General features: G+C 41.4%; 1 protein-coding gene across 3 annotated transcripts in view; it reads right to left on the bottom strand.

The window, feature by feature from the left end:
- Positions 1–22,038, bottom strand: part of LOC129107211 (1-phosphatidylinositol 4,5-bisphosphate phosphodiesterase beta-4-like) — a 63,722-nt gene that overhangs the window by 4,139 nt on the left and 37,545 nt on the right. For all 3 annotated transcript variants that reach the window (XM_054618631.1, XM_054618633.1, XM_054618632.1), the window contains 33 exons: positions 21,884–21,943; positions 18,475–18,618; positions 15,498–15,577; positions 15,322–15,375; positions 14,597–14,678; positions 14,381–14,481; positions 13,880–13,937; positions 12,803–12,911; positions 11,988–12,198; positions 11,800–11,893; positions 11,411–11,490; positions 11,210–11,294; positions 11,022–11,112; positions 10,815–10,910; positions 10,266–10,414; positions 9,443–9,538; positions 9,140–9,284; positions 8,898–8,982; positions 7,957–8,081; positions 6,904–6,955; positions 6,258–6,360; positions 5,815–5,979; positions 4,058–4,262; positions 3,096–3,184; positions 2,780–2,936; positions 2,636–2,685; positions 1,936–2,001; positions 1,247–1,362; positions 960–1,035; positions 670–845; positions 468–569; positions 299–356; positions 1–87 (listed from right to left, as the gene is read on the bottom strand). In XM_054618631.1, the coding sequence (XP_054474606.1) occupies positions 1–87; positions 299–356; positions 468–569; positions 670–845; positions 960–1,035; positions 1,247–1,362; positions 1,936–2,001; positions 2,636–2,685; positions 2,780–2,936; positions 3,096–3,184; positions 4,058–4,262; positions 5,815–5,979; positions 6,258–6,360; positions 6,904–6,955; positions 7,957–8,081; positions 8,898–8,982; positions 9,140–9,284; positions 9,443–9,538; positions 10,266–10,414; positions 10,815–10,910; positions 11,022–11,112; positions 11,210–11,294; positions 11,411–11,490; positions 11,800–11,893; positions 11,988–12,198; positions 12,803–12,911; positions 13,880–13,937; positions 14,381–14,481; positions 14,597–14,678; positions 15,322–15,375; positions 15,498–15,577; positions 18,475–18,618; positions 21,884–21,943 (3,447 nt within the window). The remainder of the gene's footprint in view (positions 88–298; positions 357–467; positions 570–669; positions 846–959; positions 1,036–1,246; positions 1,363–1,935; positions 2,002–2,635; positions 2,686–2,779; positions 2,937–3,095; positions 3,185–4,057; positions 4,263–5,814; positions 5,980–6,257; positions 6,361–6,903; positions 6,956–7,956; positions 8,082–8,897; positions 8,983–9,139; positions 9,285–9,442; positions 9,539–10,265; positions 10,415–10,814; positions 10,911–11,021; positions 11,113–11,209; positions 11,295–11,410; positions 11,491–11,799; positions 11,894–11,987; positions 12,199–12,802; positions 12,912–13,879; positions 13,938–14,380; positions 14,482–14,596; positions 14,679–15,321; positions 15,376–15,497; positions 15,578–18,474; positions 18,619–21,883; positions 21,944–22,038) is intronic.

The following is a 22,038-nucleotide window of genomic DNA, read 5'->3' as shown; positions in this document are numbered from 1 at the left end:
CTGCTCATTGAACTTCTCCAGTTTGTCCAACTGTTCTCTCTGGTTTTTCTGTAGCTGCTCCATCTCCTTCTGATGCTTCATGGCCAGCTGCAAAAACACCAGGGACAAAATACTGTTTAGTACTATAAAGAGGTCAATAACTCATGAATCTTTTTTCTTTAGACAGATGGAATGTTTCTTTGCATTTTTTTAACTATTGGAGTACAAAACAGGAGTAGCGATATCAATCCATTATGCATTAAAATAGGAGAACTCTTTGTTTTATATATATTTTTAAAGTAAATTAAACACAACGTACCCTCTTCCTCTCATCCAGGAACTTCTTGGTGTTGCTGCTGTTTAACTCTCGTACTCTCCTAAATAGCAAACAGAGCAGGACCACCGTGTTACAAATGTGACAACACAACCTCCTTCTTTATGATTCTGTAATAAAAGATGGATGGATCCAGAATATGTGTGTGACCCACCTCTCTCTCTCTGCCTTGTTTTTGATGGACTTGTCCTGGCTGATGGCTTTACTGTTTTCCATGGACATCTTGGCCTGGTTGGCACGCATCTCTTTGCTCTGCCTAAAGATTGTGTAGGAAAAAAAAGCCACTTGTTCACCTACAGTAAACAGATGTATACTGTACACATATATCCAGATGTGTGCCTTTTTGAAACCCTCACCGTTCGTGGATGAGTTTTAGCTGCATGGTCTGCTGCTCCTGGACGGTGGTCAGGAGTTTCTTGAGGTGTTCGCACTGCTGTGTGACGTGGCTGTCCTTCATCTCCTGCTCCTCGCTGCTGTGACTGCTAATCAGCTCGGACCACTCTTTAGTGTGCTGTGCTGTGATTTCCTTTACCTGCAACAAGCACACACACCTCAGTGAACAGTCCACGTGTGAGGCAGTTGTCATCTTCACGGGTAATGACTGTGGAAAGGTTTGTGATTTTTGGGGTGAGATGTTTTGCGTTACCTTGACTTTGTGTTCGGCGTTCAGTGTTTGGATCTTATCCTCGGTCTCTTTCTTAAGCTCTTGGCAGTTGTTATCCCTGTGAGAGAAAAAACAAATGCATACAAGTTTTATAATAATAAATCTAACTTTTTCTATGACATTTGATATACCAGAATTTCTTTAATTATTTTTTGACACTGTCTATCACCTTTTTCATGATCTTGTCAACAAACCTTGGCAATGCATTTATGTCTATGTATGCATGATACATCTTCTATTTATTTTTTTGTTTTTTTTTTTTCAATTACCCTCTTTTCTTGATGGCTTTCTCTAACAGTTTCTCCAGGTTTGTCTTCTCCTTATCATGCTGAGACACCATCTTGTCCACCTGGCTGCAGTGGGTTTTCTGCATCGTATTTTGATCCTGTTGACAAAAAAAACAACTTGTATTAGTTAAGTATTTATACTGTGGAAATGCAGCTGTAACCTGTACCCTAACAGATATGAGAATTAAACCTTAAACATATATATCATAGCTAAACAGGCAGCTTCAATACAAAAATATGATTATCTTAAAAATATTTATACTTTTGTATTGTTGTTGTCTGCCTCAAATAATCAGCCAGCAGACCTCTTTATCAGTCAACAGATGGAGACTGGACGGTACTTTTATACATGGGTTATGCAATAGGACGTAATATTATGATAATTATTGAGCCAGCACCCGACATAGTCTCTATGCTAAGCTCTGGTCAAAGGAAAATCAACTTTTGCAAGTCTAATTTCTAACAAAACATTCATTATGCGGCTGCATTTATGCATGTTTGTAATGAACAGATTGTATGAGCAGGTGAATACAATGATGAAGCCGTGGTCAGGCGGAGATGAAAGGTGGAGCTGGCCCCTTTCACTCTCTTTATGTCCCGCTGAGCATCAATGACTCTCCACAATAAGCAGCAGCCTGTTTGCATTACCAACAGAAAACACAATCACCCACCTTTGACTGTTTCTTCTTTAAAGAGTTGAGCTCCTTCTGTTGCTTCTTAATCAATTTAAGGTACGTCTGCAGTGGAGAGAAAAGTATTCATTGATCTTGTGCCGGTCATGTTGAGAATAGCCATTTTATGATTACAGTAGTTTAATTTTACCAAGAGAAACATATGTATTTACTAAATAATTTGCACATAATTGATTGCACAAAAAGAAGGTTATAAGAAATAGTGCAGTATTAGGTGCTTGTATTTACCCCTTTTTTTGCTGTAGTAACTATGTAGTACCTTTTTAATTATTCAGTATTCACAACACTATCGTAGCACTTTGGTATGATCACTTCAGAGTCACCTCTATTGAAGCATGTATTATCAGTTTTGGTGTAAAACAGAGTTCATATTTATAACGTTATAATCAGAATAGTCACATCACATCCTTTTTCAGGGCAATATGTGTGGACATTTCTTTAAACAGAAGCGTAAAGTGACCATACCTTTCTCTGTACAGATGCATTACACCAATATCATCATTTAGCAATAACTCTAATAAAAGCATACATTCTTGGTACTTAATTAAATAATAATAAACAATTACCTTTTGAACTAATGACTGTATGATTACTTAACTCTTCCACATTTACTAGGTCTTACGTACTGAGCTGTAGGAGACTTGTTATATTGTTAAGAGCAGGGAGTTTGTTTACCAACCTTCATCAGTTTTAAGTCATCAATGCTGACATTAGGCACGAGTGCATTATCTGAAACAGCAGAGAACAGTGAAGTTTAACTCTGTGCACATTGTGTACAAATGTTGTGTTTTTAAAAATGTACATGTTTTAAGTCGGTATTTACCCTTCTTGGTTTCTGCGTTGTTGTTTTGGGCGGAGTTGGAGGTCTGGGCCATGTCTGAGCTGGCCTGCGGGGTCACATTGGTCTTCACTGTGTCTCCTTTACCCTTTCCCTTCTTGTCGTTCTTCGAGCTTCCACTGGGAACGTCTGCTATGTCGTTCTACAAAAAGGGAAGTCATTCATTTAGTTGGTAAGGGACACTGTTTTTATTATGGATGCAGGTTTATCTGAGTTAAAAGCTTAGCAGTGTGTGAGAGATCTGCATTTCCTGTTAACTCAAACTGAAGCTTCACGTGTGTGAGGTCGTTGTCATGTGTACCGTGTCAATCCCCAACGCCTTCATCTGGTCGGCTCTTTTTTCTGCTATGGTCAAGAACTTCTTTGGGTCCGATAGGGCATCCACAATTGCTGAAACACACAAATCCATTTGTTAGTATTGTAAAGGGTAAAGAAAAGATTTGATTGATAAATTGGTGGGTTGAGGGATTGTTCTTTGCCTTTTGTATGATAAACAAATGTCCAAATATCCCTTATGACACTCAAAGCTATAGAAAATAAGGAAATCTAAGAGAATACACTTTTAGGAGCCATCTCTGATGTATTTAAAACAGTATTTATTTTGACAATAGCAACCAAAAAGTTACTTTGAATTTAGAAAGGTAGTAAACTGAGTTATATTTAATATCACTCAGCTCAAACAGAACTATCACAAAAGCTGTCCTCCCCTTACATGATTAATTACTGCCCCATTATGCTGTGAGAGCATACTAGTCAAACTGCCCCTGGGGTCGTATCTAACCTGTTTAAATTACACTGTTTCTAAAGGATGGATTACTTTTGAGCTCCTACTACAGTGCTGTGTGTTTGGCAGGGAAGTGATTTTGGCAGCAGATCTTATGGAAGACAGCTAATGGTTACAGTAATGGCTCCTCAGCGCGAGCCCCTTGGCTTTATTTAATGACAACTCCAATTGTCCTCCTCATTTGTATGCTTCTGCCTGTTTTAAACTGTCTATTACTGCAGATTCAGTGTCATCATCATTTGCAGCATGCCATTACTCTGAATGTGCAAACCAACCCAAGGCTGAGAGAAAGTGAGCGGGAGAGAGAGTCTCCTTCTCTCCTCCCTACAGGCTACAGAAACAACTTTATTATCAGCCATTAATAAACAGAGAAGTGAAACAAACTTGTAATTCTGCATTTACACATCGAAGAACAAAAAAAATATATAAAGTTTTGTAATTATTGTGTGTGTTTGTGAGCGTGTTCAAGTTCGCCTCACCTCCGAAGCCGTCGGGCACGTAGGTCTTGAGGATGATTTGGCAGAAGATGGTGGGCAACGACAGGGGCTTGTTGCCCTCGTTCCTCAGGGAGATGTGACGGTAGCCGGCTTGCAGGCCGTCCAGAGGCAGGAGGCGCTGGCCAATCAGCTTGTTGTTGTCGTCATAGACGCCGATGCGCAGCACTGCCAAATCGGGTAAGATCACCTAGTAGGGAGGGCGGGAGGAGGAGGAGAAGGAGCCAGAATAAAAGGTAAAAAAAACCAACAAGATGGGATAAGGAACGGGTGAGGCACCAGAAAAAGTGCAACAAAAAATTAAAGTCACAGTTAGGAGTAGGACATCAGCCCTGTGGGAAGTCTACTGACAGTAACTCATTCTGCTATGAAAATAAACAACACACTACTTCAAAGCCATTGCAGTAAAATGGTTTCTCTTTTGGAGCTAAAGCAGCATCAGAAGGTCAAGGATGAAACTGCAGGGGACACTATCAGGGGACGGTCACAGTGTGATACAGGAGAAATGCATGATAGCGTTGCAGCAGCACACAGCATATCTTACTACTGACAAGGCCATCTCCACAGCTAGGACACATACAGGGAGTGGAGTAAATCATGTGTGTGTGTGTAGTGTGTGTCTGTGAGTGAGTTTGTGTGTGTGTGTACATCCTTGAAAAAATAAATAAAGGGCGAGAGTCTCTACTGGCCTTGTGTGTGTGGAGATAAGTGAACGGCGAGAAGAGGGTGATTAATACCTAGACGAAGAGGAAGGTACGAGATAAGAGCGAAGAATACTCGGGAGAGATGAACGGGTGGAAGCGACCGCGCTCACGCAAACGCGGCCCGGCTGATGTGCTGCTGGTGTGTATTGTTCGCTCTGAGTCATCTCGACAGTGTATGCATGCATGCAAAAGGTGTGGCAGCATTCGAGGGCATTTGTGTCTCTGAGTGCGTGTAAAGATGTGAGAAACGAGCCTTGCCAGCAGCTCTGCTTGTGATGCCCCTCTGATAGCACTGTGTAGGTTTGTGTGTGTGTGTGTGTGTGTGTGTGTGAGAGAGCAGAGCAGCACTGCGGCAGGCTGTGATTGATGGTGTGTGTTAGGAAGCTGGAGTCACAGTCATGGCTGAGAGACTCCTCATTCTGCTGAGAGCAGCACTATTACACACACGTTTCTCCCTCTTTATCTCTAATCTCGCTCCTTTATTCTCCCTTTTTTCCTCTTCCTCCCTCCCTAATTAATTGTTTCTCTGTTTATGTTCCTTTCATTCTTTCCTTTCTTCCTCTCCGCAAACCAAAACACAGGCATAGAGATGCCTTGTTCTTCTTTCTCTTGTCGTCCCTCTCTGTTTTGGTTTGTGATATTCTGCAAATGACCACAACAGTATCCAGAATCATTCCCTCAGTTTAGTTTTCTTCCTCTGTTGAATTCCTTCCTATTCTCTCAACCCTCCGTTCTATTTGTTATTACTATTGCATTACTCTCTCCGTCTTGCCTTCCTTTAAGGACAGAGTGAGGTAGCTTCCATCATCCTGAGACCTTTCTTCCAATTTAAATCATGGCTGTCCTCCATCCCTCTCTATTTCCTTTTCCTCCTCCTATTCAACTACCGCAGCTCTCATCACAATGCAGTCAGCATTCAAATAAGTGCAGCACATTTGTTTTGCCTCACTGTATCCGTTATCTCCACCTCCTCTCCTCCCTCCCTCCCTCCGTCCCTCGCCTCACCCAACAACCCCTCCTCCCTGTGCTTCTCGCTACCTTTCTGAAGACGAAGGGCTCCTCGTTGTAGGCTGGGTTCAGTCCGTTGTTCATCACCATACGTGTGCGGAACTCCTTGCGGATGGTGTCCGTCGGCAGACCGTACATGTCCACCTCAACGTACGTGCCGATTTTCTTGTCTGACAGGAACTGACCAGAGAACACCTAAAGTAAAAGTAAAAGGAGGACAGCATTACGAGTTTATTTTTTAAAGTTGTAGATTTCACAAGAACAATATTAAAGAAGTGATAATTCTGTGATTGGATCTTGACGCAGTAGGCATGAGGTACAATCAAGCACCATCTACTGGAGTTAAGATATGTGTAATAAGATAACTGCTGATTTCTTATGGATAATAGCTTCATGCTAAAATACTTTGATTTTCTTTACATTTATAGGATTTAACAGTTTTGCTGCATGATTGGAGAGTCAGGTGACCTCACCTGTACGCTGCAGGTTGCAGCGATGACTCCGTCCACAGGCGTCTCTGAGAAAGGGTCAAACATCCTGTCTGACCGCCGCATGAAGTCGGGCTTCAGCAGGTACCTGATGCACAGACACAGACACACAGACACAGACACACACAGAGAGAGAAGATGGAGATGAAGAAGGAAAATGCACAAACAAAAAATCAATATGCCTATAATGTTTCTGAAATAATTCAATTAGGCTCTAATACAATATGTGTAGTAAGGAGATACATCATGAGAAGGTACTTAGGCTTTGTGTGTGGGAGTGTGTGTGTTAACCCGGGGCCCAGCAGAGTGGTATTAGTAATGATGGGTGTCTTCACAATCCCTGATCTTCCCACATATGAGATTTCCAGCATTAGCAGTACAATCTGTGCCCTCAGGGACAATATTAGAGCCGAGGGATGGAGAACGGAGGAGATAGATGACTGCAGAGAACCTCAGAGGCGGTTAAGAGGAGCCCGCTTCCCCCCAAAAGCACTCATTGGCTCCCACGGCAGACAGTAGATACGGTCGCCGCTGGCAACCACTAATGAGATGTGACAAGCTTTAATTGATGAGCTTCGTAGAGGGGAGGGATGGAAATGAGCTAAGGACAGGAGTGAGGAGCTGTTCTCACCCGCAGGAGCCGTTGTACTCAAACTTTCCCTGGTTCAGCTGCATGGCCAGATCTGAGAGAAAGAGACACACATATCAGCTCTCACATTTAGTTCATTTGCATTGGTTTCTGTGGAGCTTTTTCTCGGCTGAAAGAGTATTTTACATTTGTCCTGACATCTCTCTCTCCCCCCTTTTCTCCTTCATAACTTCTCCCTCCACCACAGAAGCTCCACCTCTTGTGTCACCCCCCTCCAGGCTCGCACATGCTCCGCTCCCAGCTGGCCATATGGTCGGCCCCCGTTTGCCTCTGGCCATGGGGCAGCAGCTGTTTTCCAACAGGCATCAGTCACTGTAGAGGTGTGTGTGTGGCAGTGGCAGTTTATGAAAATGTGTGTGTGTGTGTGTATAACAGAGTTAATCTGAGTGAAAAATACATGAAGTGGAGGAGGACGTGTGTTTGTGCACCTGCTCAGGTTCATGCATGCATAAACTGATGCTGCAACATGACATGCAAACGATTTGCAGAGACAAGGAACTAATTTGTGTTTATGTCTCCACAGGTGTGTGCGTATGCAAGACAATGAAGGGCTCAGGGAGGTACAGGATTATTCTTTTTTTATATCACAATATGGCTAATGTTGAATTTGACTGATCCTTTATATAGTGGACATCAAGCATGGGGCATTATGACAGTATCTGTGATGTTAGATAATCTCCACATGATGTGTTGCTGTTGAGTATTTTGTATCCATTTGAATAGTGGAAGAATTTTGAGGGGCAGATATTCTCCTTTTTATTCTTGGCATGTGTATATTTGGATGCATTTGATTAGAGGAGTGAAGGTTGTTGATTAGTGGGTGTGTTCATTTAGACAACACATGCAGTAGATGTTTTCAGTGCGACGTATGAAAATGTGAGGTCAGAAGTTCACTGCATGTTGAGATCAGAAGAAGGTCAATGGGGGTGCTTGCAGATGTTTATGTACATGTGCTTATAGCGTGTATCTGCTGTATGTGGAGCATAGATATGGGTGTGCTTGAGGTCAGAGGTCCCATGTTGTGTGCTGTGGTACCTGGGGTCTGGAAGTTGAGTGACACCATCTGGCAGCCTGCGTTCCAGAAGATCTGAGGCATGTAATTACTGGAGTCCACCCGGCCCCCTTTGGGGTAGATACGGCTCATCTGACGCTTGTTGTAGCTGCACTGACGCTCAGGAAAAAAATAAATAAAAAAAGGGACAGAGAGCATGTGTGTGTGTGTGTGTGTCAAACAGACTGGAGGACTATTTTTAGTGTGAACAGCTTGGGTCAAAGTCCCATTGGAGAGGGAGGGAGAGGGAGGCAAAGTTTGTGTGAATGTTTGTGTCAGGTCAAGTCACATAGTCCTAAAGCACACTGGCCTCTGGAGGCCTTCAGTGCTTTTCTGAGAGCAGAGTGGAAACAAATATGGCTGAAAAACGTCAGAACTGACCCACCATTCAGATATCAATTAGGTGACCTCAATCTATTAAAACTCTTAATTTATTAGGAAGCTACAAACATGTAGCTTAACGGTGTGAACCTGACTGTGCTCAGTAAAAAATGGTGGAAATTAGCTATGTGATTGGGGAAAAAAACAAAAACTACGCTTGTAGTAAGGATTATCCGCAGTTCCCCTCTTCTTTAAGGACCTTTATCTTTAATTGAATGTTTCAGCAAAAAGCTCCAACAACCCATCATATACACTACTTGCTCAGCACCAAACAGCAGACACAGTTAGCGGCTAGCAGGTGAACATAGTGGAGCATTTAGCAGGTAAAGAACCACATATTTCCCTAAGAAGGTGGTGGGGACCAAAACAGAGCTAAAAGAGTATAACTATTAGGTGACCTGAAATCATGTTACGGTCACAGTAGCATGGATGCCTTCAGTTTCAGTCACCTTGGATTTTTTATCATGATAGAAATAGATTCATACCATTATTATTATTATTCAGATAAATGCAGCACAGCTTAGACTTGAAGCCTAAAGGATACTTGACGAACTCTATGGCATTGGTCTTCAGATAGCCCAAACCAACAGACTCGTTAAAAGACGACATGTTATGGTGGATGTTCCTTTCTGAAAGACAGAGAAAAAGGGAATGAAACATGCTTACATCATTTTGCTTTTCCCCAGAGCAACACAAATAAAAGATCAGTCCCAAATAATCCATGTATTTATGAAGCAGAATTGCAGGATCAAAGTGAAAATGCATAAGGAGAAAGTCAAAGCTCACCCTCTGCCACATCGAAACTCTGGAACTTGACGGGCTGTGCGTAGTTGACCATTGCTGAGAGCCATGGGTGGATGTTCGTGGTGGCTCCGACATACTGGTACTGAGCTATCAGAGCCTCTTCAGAGTCCTCCGGCTCTTCCACAACCTGCACAGGTTCAAACGATTACATGTTTCACAGACACGTAGCACTGGATTGGTCTGATGCATAAACTCAGGAATAAAGTTAGATTTTTTTTATATTAGAAGTGATTAAGTGTGTGCGTGTGAGAGAGTGATAAAGTGTAGCAGCAGTCGTGTGCTCGCCTTCTTGTTGTTATCTTGGTCGGATGCTTCTGAGATATCTGTGACGTCTGTTGCTTCTGTGGCTTCAGACATCTCTGTCACTTCATCGTCAGGCAACTAGAAACACAGACGGATAAAAACAAACACGAACATTAAACACTCTGAAAGTTCAAGTCAGAACTTAAGTTCTTAAATGACGGAAAAAGGATCATATTATTTTAACGCAATGAGTGTATCCTAAAAGTAAAAACATTATGTTGAGTGATTTTAGAAAAGACATTTCAGACAATTCTTAGTTTTCATTTTCTCCTTTAAGTTTCAGTTTGAACTTCAAAACATTGGAATTTTGGCCACATATGTAAGGATAGAGTTCAACTTTTCTGTTGCTCTCAAGGCATATATGTTACATTGATGCCAATAAAGCATTTAGAATTGAATTTACACATTATTTTATGTTATCTTTAGAGTTATTTTTATTTGGTGATGGAGCAAATTAGAGTTTGTCCTTACTCTACAATGGATACGAACCTTCATGTTGTATGTTATGGATTCTATTTAAATTATCCAAATATTTGGTCGGTTTTGCAGAGCCGTGTACGAGGTGATAATTGGCACAGATTGGCACAAAACATACAGTTTGGATGCTCAGTTTATCAAACCTTTTTTCACTGTGGGACTTGATAATATTTTGACAATTTAATGGTCTGGTAAAAATATCAAAGGAAGCAACAGTTTACAGTCTGAGGCCATTTTTAAACCTCCCATCTGCCCAGTGAGATCTAATGTATGAGTCATTCATTTGATCATCTCAGAAGCCAAACAGTCCTCAAAGTGATAACCTCACCTTCTTGATACTGTTGCTGCGTTCTTCCTCTTTCGTCTTGCTGACAGCGTTACTCTGGGAAACACTATTGGCCTCTTTGTCAGTGGTCGCCTCCGACAGACTGCTGGGGGCTTCTGAAATCAAATCCTTCTCCTCAGACTCCTTCTCTCCTACACACACACAAACAACAAACACAGACATTTATTTTAGAGCACAAATGTTCTCCCAATGTTAGTATTGGTTGGTATTTTTGCATGACTTGATGCGTTGTCTTTATATGGACAAGCTGCAACACTAATCTTACTTTACAGTTTGTACTTGATGCAGCGTTTTGAAGATTTCTTGTTCATTCTTTTAACATTGTGATCTTTATGAAATCAAATCAAAAGCCATTAAAATGAGTGTTTAACTATCGTTTTCCTTTCAAACATGATTGTTTAAAATATCTCTGATAAGGTGTCATGTTGTGTACACGTCAGCACAAATGCCAACACACAGTATTTATATAGATATATATACATATATATATTTATATATATACACACACAGACACAGAGTCATTTAGCTGACCGTTCTCTGTGTCCTCTTCATTCTCCTCTCCCATAATGATGGCGGGGGTGTTGGTCTCTCCTGCCTCCATGTGTTTCTTAAAGGCCTCTAGCTGCTCTGTATGACACACACACACACACACGCACACACACACACACACACGTTTAACCAATAAACCATACAATGGGCAGAGATTCAACCATTTAACAGGCCGGGTTGTTTACATACTCTGTTCAACTTCAGGTTTCAAGCGTTTGTTTTTGATGAGGATTTTGCGTTTGAGGTCATTTGGAGAGGGTAAGGGGCGCCCCGACTCAATCTGCCAAACAGAACGTCATCATACATTTAAATATAGAGGGCCATCATCCAAATACAATCAACTCTGAGAGACACTGGGAATCAGAGAGAGTATTTACCGGGTAGTTTTCCAGAGGCTGTTTGAGCAGGAACTCACCGAAGATCTCCTCACAATACTTGGCCATCTTGTACTGCTGTGGTTTACTGGTGACACACACACACACACACACACACACATATATACAGAATGCATTGTGTCCACATATTGTATAAGACATTAATATGCATTAACACACTATTATTACTGATTGAACACATACCTGCAATGGTTTTCAAAGGACAAAATAACAGGATAGTCCGAGGTCACAAATGCTGTGTCTCTGATGGCTTGGATGACGTCCTGTTTGAAGAGGAGGGAAGAAGGAAAAGATAAAAACATTAGCAGGAAAATAAATGAATGAAAAGAGGGGATGAGAAAGAAGGACAAAGCTGTAATATATGCAGTATCATGCTCTCAACACAAGGGGGCAGGCACACCTTATGCTAAAGTATTGAAGCAGCCAGAAAAAGACTCAACTGTCTGAATGTACTATATGTGTGTAAGGCTGTGTGTGTGTGTGTGTGTGTGTGTGTGTGTGTGTGTGTGTGTGTGTGTGTGTGTGTGTGTGTGTGTGTGTGTGTGTGTGTGTGTGTGTGTGTGTGTGCTCACCTTGAACAGGATGTCTGTGCACATGGCCTTGCCATGAGTGATAATGGGCTCCTGGTCCTCTCCTTTCCCATCCCAGCAGTCCAGCTCCACACATCTGACCGGATGGAAATCAAACAGAAACTGTTCATTCACTGAAGGCATCCGCTAACGATGTACACGTAATTCTTTTTACACACACGTTTACTCACCTGCATCCAGACAGCAGGACCTGCCGGTACATCTCTACTGAAGACTTTCCTCCAAACTGTCGCCCTGTCAGGTAAGTGTTGTGGGAGGAGCTGATGAAGTAGTGGGCCAGCGGCTGTTCCATCTCCTGGTACAGCTCCAGCCGGTCCAAGAAAACTGGAGCGTTTTCGTCTGACATCAGGTACCGGCAGAACCCATCGCTTGACATGCAGCCTGGAGGTGAAGGAACAAGGGGGACAAAGTTAACAGGATTGAGAGTATATCTCACATTTCTTTTTATCATATTAGAATAACTGGTGGTGGTTACAGTGAACTTCCTAAAAAAAAAGGGGGCATTTTTCCCGTCAGACTGAAAGTTCCCGATCGAAATCATTTGTATTTGTGAGTTAAAACAATGTTTAAAGAAATAGTAGTGGATATTTATACATTTTCCTAATAAATGATGGCTTTTAAATTTGGACCGCTTACAGTGGCTGAGGCTAAGATGAATGGCTTTTATTTAATATTAAAGACACTCCTATAACATTTAAGTAGATACATGATAATTAAAATAACTTTTATTTAATAATATCAAGGTAATTATCTTAAATTTCAACATGTTCAAGCTTTAAGAATGTCTATTAAGCACTACCATTTAACTGTTCATTTGTCATGATGACCGAGCAGGATAAACAAGACAAAGGCTGAAAATAATCTTTCTGCAGAGAACTATGGCGACCACCTGATGCAACGTCCTGTAGTTGCAAAGGTACACAAGCAGATGGCAGCACAGCCTTAAATATCTCTCTGCCTCCCGTTTCCCTCCACACTTCTCTACCTTTCTTCTTCAGCTCTTCATCTCTCTCGTATTTCTCGATGATCTGCATGGCTCTCTTGGGGTCGTAGAACGGGAACAGGATCTCGTTTAACCGAGGGTCACGCTGATTCTGAGGAGCAACACGCACACACACACATTTATCCACAGACGTATTGTCAACACATATACTGATTTCCAAACAAACTGGATGGGGTACACAAAACATCTTCCACCGACACACAGGACTGGGGGACGACTACAAGAGTGCTCATTTCAAGAACTGTAATTTGATGAATAAAGTGAATCAATATAGTTGATTTGAATAATGATTGTGGTCTTGAATGGAGAGCACTTACGTATAAACATGACTTAACAGACAAAATGTGTTATGAGATGTTCAGGGGAAGCTGTGAGCCACTAACAGGTGCAGTGTTTTTGCTTAAAAGCAGGGAAGTCGAACATGTTGCAGAGGTTCAAGGCAGCTCTACTTTAACAAAACAACAACATCATTAAAATGCCAGTGCCCACCCACAAAGCCACTGGGGGATTCATTTAACCAAAGCTTTGGCTCCATTGGCGGCTCTAGAGCGAGATGCACAGGACTGGGCATGAAGCAGCACACACGCCACTTCACAGTGGAGCGACCAGAGCAGGTATTCAACCCAAACAGAAGGGCACGGCCACAGAAAAAAAACAGACACAGACAGCAGGAAACAAGATGAGCCAAGCAGGAAGCAACGGGAACGGGAAAAAAAAACAACCTCTACCCTCCCGTTGCCATGGCAACACCAATCAGACAGGAGGAGGTACGGAGCGGTATGGGGGGGGGAGAACATTTGGGGAACGGGATGAGGGCGGGAATGCAGAATAGGAGAGCTGGTTGAAGTTGCCCTTGCAGGTTGACTGGAGGTTAAATACTTTGTCCACCTCATTAATTAACTTTTAATGAGGGTCGGATGATGTCCAGACCGGGCCAGAGGGCAACTTCTACCCAGAGCAGGACGAAGGGGGGCGGGGGCAAAGCAGGGGGAGTTGCAGAGGGGGGGGGGCGTGATGCAAGCAACACACAGAGAAGTTAATGAATGATAAAGAGCTTACTTCATTCAGAAAGCTGACTAACTGGTCTACGGTTAAATAATCAGATTTGTTCCCATTGCTGCAAAGGAATTAATTAGAAAAAAAAAACAATGTTATCCTTCTTAAAAAGAATAGACATCCTCTCAGTCATTCACACACGTCCGTCAGTTAAAATTAGCAAGCAAGTCTTTTGAAAAAGGAATCATACTTAAAATGTTACACGTTTAGTGATAACATGTTAATCGTCACTCATAATTAATGTTGAACTGTAGAAGCAGGTTAGGCTGTCCAGACGTTGTTAGTGCAGCAGGCGCAGAAACATCTGTTCTGATTATTTCCAACAAACTGGAGTAGCTCTCACACTTGGGGAATATTTCAACAGTCGTAGTTGTATTTAGGCACAGGGTAAACAATGCGAGGGAGCTACTGTTACGTTGTTTATTCAGAGGATTGATCACGTTCTGGTATTCATTTTGAGGTACAAATTCAGTTAACATTACAATAATAAAAAAGGACACTCACATGTTCTTGAAGAGTTCCTCTATGTCCGTGCGAGGGCAAATCTTCTGTGTGAGCGCGTAGAAAATGTCGTAGGTGAAATCTGCTGGTTCGATCTCATCGTTCTGTGGAAGATAACAAAGTGTGGCTGTTTGTTAACACGAGAGCCATAAACCCACAGTTTTCAGTGCCACATATGATCCTTATCACCGCTACAGTCTACGGTCAGTGTTGTCTTACCTTTCCACTAGGAAGGCCGAGATCCTTTAGAGCCTGGAAGATCCCCTTCTCTGTTTTTCCAGATGCAAATGTTCGAGTAACGCTGTAAAAAGAGAGAGGAAGTCAGAGGAAAGGTGAAGAGTTAACTGAGACACATTTCAGTATACTTTGTAGTTCATTGGAAAAGCTATGTGGAAATGGAAGAATTTTAGGAAAAAAGTTTTTGTCGCTGACTTGAGGCTGTTTTTCCTTTGGCGAGAAAGAGTTACCTAAATCGGATACGGAAAAGCCTTTGCTGAAAAACTTCTGATGTAGCAAACATTTAATCTGCATGACCAGTTGTTTCCACTATTGCTGTCTTTTTGGATATGTATTTATATCGTCTACATCTCCGGATAACATGAAACACGTTAAAATGTTCCCAATTGAAACAAATTTCCTGAAGACCTCTCTCCATTATTCTGTCCTAGATGGTTAGATGGCCAAGGCGATAAGTGTTGTTTCTAGTTGGCAACGTCTTTTCCTTCTACTCTACTTTGTTTTCCGACAGATTAAAGCCATGTGTGGCTTAAAGTGACCAAACTACGCAGTAGCAGAGTTTATTGGCTCCAAACAAATTGATGAAAACGCCTCTAATTTGCATTTATTTTCTTTTTATCATTTCAAAAGTCTGTTTATAATTTGCTCGATGATTGACTGTGACCATAGATAGTGGTTGATCAAATATGTCATTAATTTATTCTTACCCTCTCACAGGAATCTTCCCATTCACATTGGTCAGGAAGCACATTCTCATCCAACTAAAGGAGAGAGGGGAAACAAAAAAGCACAGATTAGAGAAACAGCAGATTATTATTAAAACATAAAACATAATTTATATAATAACACAACCTTCTGGGAGTGTGCTATGAAATGCACTCACTGTTTCTTGAGGCAGGTCATTGGACAGACGTTGTTGGCCTTAAAGTTGTGAATCACAGACCTCAAACCCTCGATCCACTTCTGCAAACCAAACAAACAGCAGTATTAAGCTTCAACACACTGACAAAGCAGCCAAAGCACACACACACACACACACACACACACACACACACACACACACACACACAACACCCCAGAGTGTGCACTGTGCTTAGAGGTGAGTGTCTTTGGGGAAATAAGCACAAGCAAATTAATTGCCTCTTAATTCACACACACGGGCAAGTGTATTGACAGGACAATCAGGAGAACACACACACACACACACACACACACACACACACACACACACACACACACACACACACACACACACACACACACACACACACACACACACACACACACACACACACACACACACACACACACACACACACACACACATATTGATAAACCCAGTGAGCTGTTGCATGTCTACAAGGAGTGACAGTAAACAAACAGCTAGAAAGCTTTGTATCTTTACATGAATACTCTGCTGACTGCATCAACACAAATTGTCAATCTGAACATTTTTGACCCTTCTGTCTCTCCGTCTCTGAATGTTTTTGATTCTAACTCTCCGTCTTTGTGCTCCGCCTGTCCTCCACTTTCACAGAAAACGATTACTGGCATCATTATAAAAACATTAAACAAGATAACGGGTGCAGCCGGAGTAGTCTGGTTTGGGCATGTGGCGTACGTGAAGCACTGTGTGTGTGTGTGTGTGTGTGTGTGTGTGTGTGTGTGTGTGTGTGTGTGTGAGTGTGAACGTTTCTCTGATGTAAATAACTCTGTCATCTCCCGAGGTCTGCTACTTAGGGCCACCTGCATGCTGGGAAGTGGTGATGGTGTTTCTGTGTGTGTGTGTGTGTGTGTGTGTGTGTGTGTGTGTGTGTGTGTGTGTGTGTGTGTGTGTGTGTGTGTGTGTGTGTGTGTGTGTGTGTGTGTGTGTGTGTGTGTGTGTGTCTCCTCGCTGAAGGCTGCTGCACAAATATCATTGACAGCCCGGTGGCAGGGAGCTCTCCAGAGCGCAAACATCGTTTATAGCACCCATCACCACAAAGACACCCTCTCACGGGCGATGCATAAACACCGGTGCTGCGGTGCCAAATAACAGATCTGTGCCGCTCAGAACGAGCATTTTCAGTTTGGTTTGGTTTGATTTTGAGTGCTGGGGACATTTTTTTTTCAGAATTGACATCTTTTAATACATTACATAATTAAATATATTTATATTCCTCAAGGCCAGCAGTGTGTTGTGACTTTTAATCATTCTAGTCGTGCTTTGTTACTGCCAGTAGGCTCTTTATACTTTTTCTCAGCACTTGAGCACATGATCTTCATAGACAAACACATTTGGATGACATAAACCAGGACATATCGATGTAAATCCATATCAGCAACCATTCATATGTTATTTACTCTGCAATGACAACCCTAAGTCTGAGAAAAATGACTCTCACTTGAAGTTGTCATAGTGCTTTCTTGTTTCGGCTCTGTGTCTTTCAATTACTGCTAAGCCTTTGGGCAACACTGGATTTGTCACTAAATAGAAGAAAGATGATTTTTTTTTATGGGTTTGTTTTTCTCTTCTTTGTCTTGAAGCTGATGGAACTTTATACAGTCATCCTAACCTTTCCACAAGGCCAAAAGATAAAGATGGCTTTTAATTTTTAACAGAATTTATCCAATTATGAAGTATAAATATATTATTATGAAAAACAACAATTTTATATTAATAATAATAACAAAGTTTATTTCTCTGTGCCAAAGACCTAGATTGCTGGCCGAAAAAACAACAACTGTTGCCCTGGGTGACATGTTTCTTTAATATGATGAATATGGGCACTGCACAGCTTATTTTGAGTAAATCCCACGTACACTGTACCAAATGTGTATTAATCTGTGGCTAAAAATAGTCCCCAACAAACAGGTACTGTTTTATAAAAACTTCAGCGCCCCTTTAAGGAAAATTACTTAGAAATATTAGCTTTATTTTATAAAGTCTGTATCATTTTAAAATATTTACATCTTTAACAGGAAAAAAAAATGGGGCGAATGTTTTTGGTCTTTTTATAGGATTTGTTGAAAGTAAGAAAATATAGAATACTACTCCTTTTCATTTGAAGAATTGCAGACATTGTATTTAATTAACTTAGTGTAAAGCATTATACCACTACTGCAATTCTTTGGGTCATCTGAGCAGTGTCATACTTCAGATCCGGATCAATTCAGCTCCGGGAAATTGAAATTTAATCTGCACAAACAGTTTTTGTGTATTGTGGGCTGTACAGGATGTGTACAATGTTTGGAGGTTTGCCAGCAGGGGTCATCAATAATAATGTCTGCTGATTAAAAGAGAGAGAGACACAGAAGAAGGGGTGGTGTCACCTGTCTGAGCCAAAAACAAAAAGGAAGGGATGAGTGAGAAAGAAAGAAAGCGATAAAGAGAAGGGCGGAGAGGTTGCCGTCAATAAGGCAGTCAGATTTCTCACAGAGCTGTTTCCTAGATGTGTGAAGAAAAAGAGAGAGAGAGAGCAGACGAAGTGCGAGACAAAGAGGAGCAAAAAATAACAGCAGAAGTGCATGAGGCTCACAGGGAGATAGAGACGAGGTGAGACACAAAAATGACTCATTCCAAATCTGTCTATTTATCCAACGCCAGATTCTCATCGTGTAGGAGTTTGCATATGAACCATTGACCTGGCAATTTGCTGTTTCTGAAAGAAATATTTGCTGTGTCAGGGTTCTTTTAGCCTCCATAATGTATGATGCAGAATGAATTAAGGGGGTGAACTTCAAAGTGCTAAGCAGAGTTGTTGTCTGCTTTGTTTTCCAGACCGTCATGAACATTCCCTTTCAATAAGTACATACAGATATACAATACAAGTTAGATTAGTCCAAAACCGCACTGATACACAGTGGATGCATGTATTTACCCGGGCTGTGTCTGGGTTCTCGGCCACCATGAACATGAAGTTGAGGTTGACCAGGTCTGTGCCGCTGCAGATGCAGATGGTGCAGCCCTCCAGGTCGGCCTCCGTCTTTCCAAGGGCCTCGAATGATGACAAGATCTTGGGGTCCTTAGAAAAAGAGAAAGAAAGTTTAGTAAAATGCTACCATACTATTTGGTATGCTAGGAAACTCTTTAATATGTCAAAAATACCAGGACGTTACTACTGCACCCGGTCACATTTTGCTGTTTGAAGCCAGAATGCTTTTCTGGCCATTCTAAGCCACAATCCTCTGTGCAGCAGATATATGAGCAAGAAAGTTCAAGGTGAAATGTTATGAAGTACTGAGTCCCAAATGTATGTATACTGTATGCAACAGTATGTACTTTGAGGGCAGCTGCATAATTATGTTATAAGTAAAAATATAAAGTATGTGACTTGGAAAACAAACTACGTGTCTGTCTGACAAAAACACGCCCAAAAAGATAAAAAGAGACGAAGACAGAAACAGAGAAACATCTTCAGAAAGAAATAGGAAGAGAAACATAGAAAACAAATCAGAGTTGAAAAACTCAATCTCCTCTTCTGGTATTGTTGCGAATATAAATATTCACTAACAAGAAAACACAAAGGGAAAGGCATTCAGAGAGAAGGCTGCTGAAATGTTTATTGGTGCTGTGGAAAAGACTCAGGATGTTGAAAAGTATGAATCATGCTTGGGAGAGTTCTGAAGCTCAGATTAAAAAGGGTTACAATAAACGTCCATCATGGAGGATAACAATACTTAATTCAAAATAAATCTTAGCATCTTGAAAAATTCCACTAAATCCAGATTTGGATGAGTTCAACAGGGCTGGAAAGCTGGAAAAAAACACTTCAGACACCACTTCACTGGAGGAGGTAGGAGAAGGTTGGTAGTCAAGGGGTGAGTAACATTATGTAACTTTCATAAATTGTAATGTGAGAAGGATTGTTAACTGGTCAGTTCTGTTAGCTAAGTAAATGTGCATGTGTAGTTTGGACTAACTTCACTCAAAGAAGTTGAGACACTGATTTTGTCTTTTATGTTGTTATTTCACATTTTTTGGAGCCATATAGTTGATAAATTCAAGGTTATCTAAGGTAGGGTTCTGTCAGTAAGTTTCTATTCACTGCACATGTTGGATGGGTTTCGTGCCGAGAATAGAAAAAACACTTAACACTCAAAAACAGTTCATGTTCACAATGTTAATGGGTTTTATTGTCTGCACAGAACCCTCAAAATGTCTAAGATGTGAGTATGAAACAAACAAAATCAAAAGGATTCAGACTGCTGAAATTGATTGAGTGATTAAGACCTTTTTTTCTTTTCAGTGCTACCTTGACAACCAAAACAGAATAACAAACAGCAGCAAAAAAACAGACTGATTTGGATTCTGATTGAGCACACATAATGAAAGGTGGGAAGCTATATATATATATATATATATATATATATATATATATATATATATATATATATATATATATATATATATATAATTAAGCAAAATAAGAAAAATCACATTAGGAAATGTGCAAGATATTTGACATGTTATATTAACCCCATCTAGCCAGTATTAATCTAGGAAAACATTTGCATGTGCTTGATGTGACCCGTTAAGGATGTGAGACAAATAAAAGCGACCCGATTATTGTTTCATTATGGAAACTACATTATTCATGGCTTCTGCTTCATTCTGTTTCCCGCTGTTTGTGTCCCTTCACTAATAATCTTTCATTCACATGATTAAAGTCTACAACAAATATGAAAACCAGCATCATACGACTGTAAAGCTGTATTATAGACTATTATATGACTTTAAAAGGCTTTAAATGTAAGGCAAAATGAATAACAATGCTGAAAAGTGACGAGCCCTGTTTACACTTCATATTTTGTAACATTAGATATGACATTTCTGACATTTAAAGAGCCGTAGCTCCAGGTTCCTCAGGGTAATCTACAGTGCTCACCACAGATCACTCTGACATGACTGGAAACTGTTCAATCAGTGAGACAACATCCATGAAAAAACATTCTCTCGCCATCAAACACACAGCACAACTCCTCCCTCTCATCTTTTCAGAACCGCAGTCTGCCACCATCGTCACCATGGAAGTGCGTAATGTCTTTTTGTGGTATGATTAAATTAAGAGCAACAGGCAAGAGGCTGAGACGTTTTAAACCCCCAGCCAGCGATCATACAATGCCATTCATCTCTGCTCGCTCATTGGATTATGTGAAACAGCTCTCGGGGGCTTGTGTAACCACGTTAGCCTCTGAAGAGAAGCCCCCGGTGCTCTCGGTTCTTCTTGCTCTGCTACTTGCAGAACACTGTACAGCGTTTGAACAAACAGGAGGAGCTGCAGTATCTGTATACGTGCCCTTACACATGTAGAGACACACACGTCCACACGGAGCAAACAGACCCCCCTCCTGCTGTCAACATACATTCACAAGCTGGTAATGCTTATGTAAACACACACACACACACACACACACACACACACACACACACACACACACACACACACACACACACACACACACACACACACACCAGTGTCTCCTGTCAGGTGTTTGACTTTTAGCGGCTTGACAGGCTCGCATCCTAATTAGAGGCAGTGGTCGACACGGGAGAAAGCATAACAGCTTTCATAATTCATCTGGTCCGTAAGGTTCAATAGTACGACATAATGAGTCTCTGTCAAGGCTAAATATTAATCAATATTTCATTTACAGAGAATACATACAGATTTGTGTGTGTGTCTGGCTCCATATTAGATAAAAGATTGGTTGGTTGGTTGCCAGCTGCTCTGAAAATACACAACAATGCACCTGGATGGTACATATTGGCTATTTCTAGATCCGTTTCCTATTACAGGACAAGGAAAGGTCATTCTGACAGAGACAGAACGTCTTATGCCTGTGAGATTTTGATCCCACAGTGTGAACTCCTTAACCCAGTTGTCCTCCATCATAATAGGACCGGAAGCACGATGTTTCATTATTCCTCTCCGGGACAAAAGCACAAAAAGAAAAAGATTCACATAGAACCTGCAGCTAAACCCCGTCGGGGTTGTATTAATATTGATGAGTTAAATATTTTATGTTCATGTTCTGCTAGTGCCCCTGGTGAATCCGGGAGATGCTCAGGAGTGAGAACTCAACGGATATTCCCAGATCAGTCGGTCGATTGATAGAACACACGGCTGCAGCTAATTAAGGCATGAATAATGGGCCTGACGTGGCGGTCTCCCCAGATTCTACCAGGAGACTCACTGTGGGAGCAAGAGACTGAATGCTAGGTGGTGTGTGAAGAGAGCGTGAGCAAAAAACACAGAAGAGAGGAAATTGTCTTTCCTGAGGTCTCACCTTTGGGACGCCACCAACACGGATACTGTTGATGAGGGAACACTCGAGCACCTGGCCTTCCTGCAGGAGAGACACACACAAAGATACAGATAAAATAAGTACAGAGAGAATATGAGAGCAGGTGATGAGAGAGACCGAGAGGGATGTGGAAGGGA

This window comes from Anoplopoma fimbria, chromosome 18, assembly GCF_027596085.1.
Source record: "Anoplopoma fimbria isolate UVic2021 breed Golden Eagle Sablefish chromosome 18, Afim_UVic_2022, whole genome shotgun sequence".
NCBI classification, from domain to species: domain Eukaryota; kingdom Metazoa; phylum Chordata; class Actinopteri; order Perciformes; family Anoplopomatidae; genus Anoplopoma; species Anoplopoma fimbria.
This window is presented reverse-complemented; position numbering and strand designations above follow the sequence as displayed.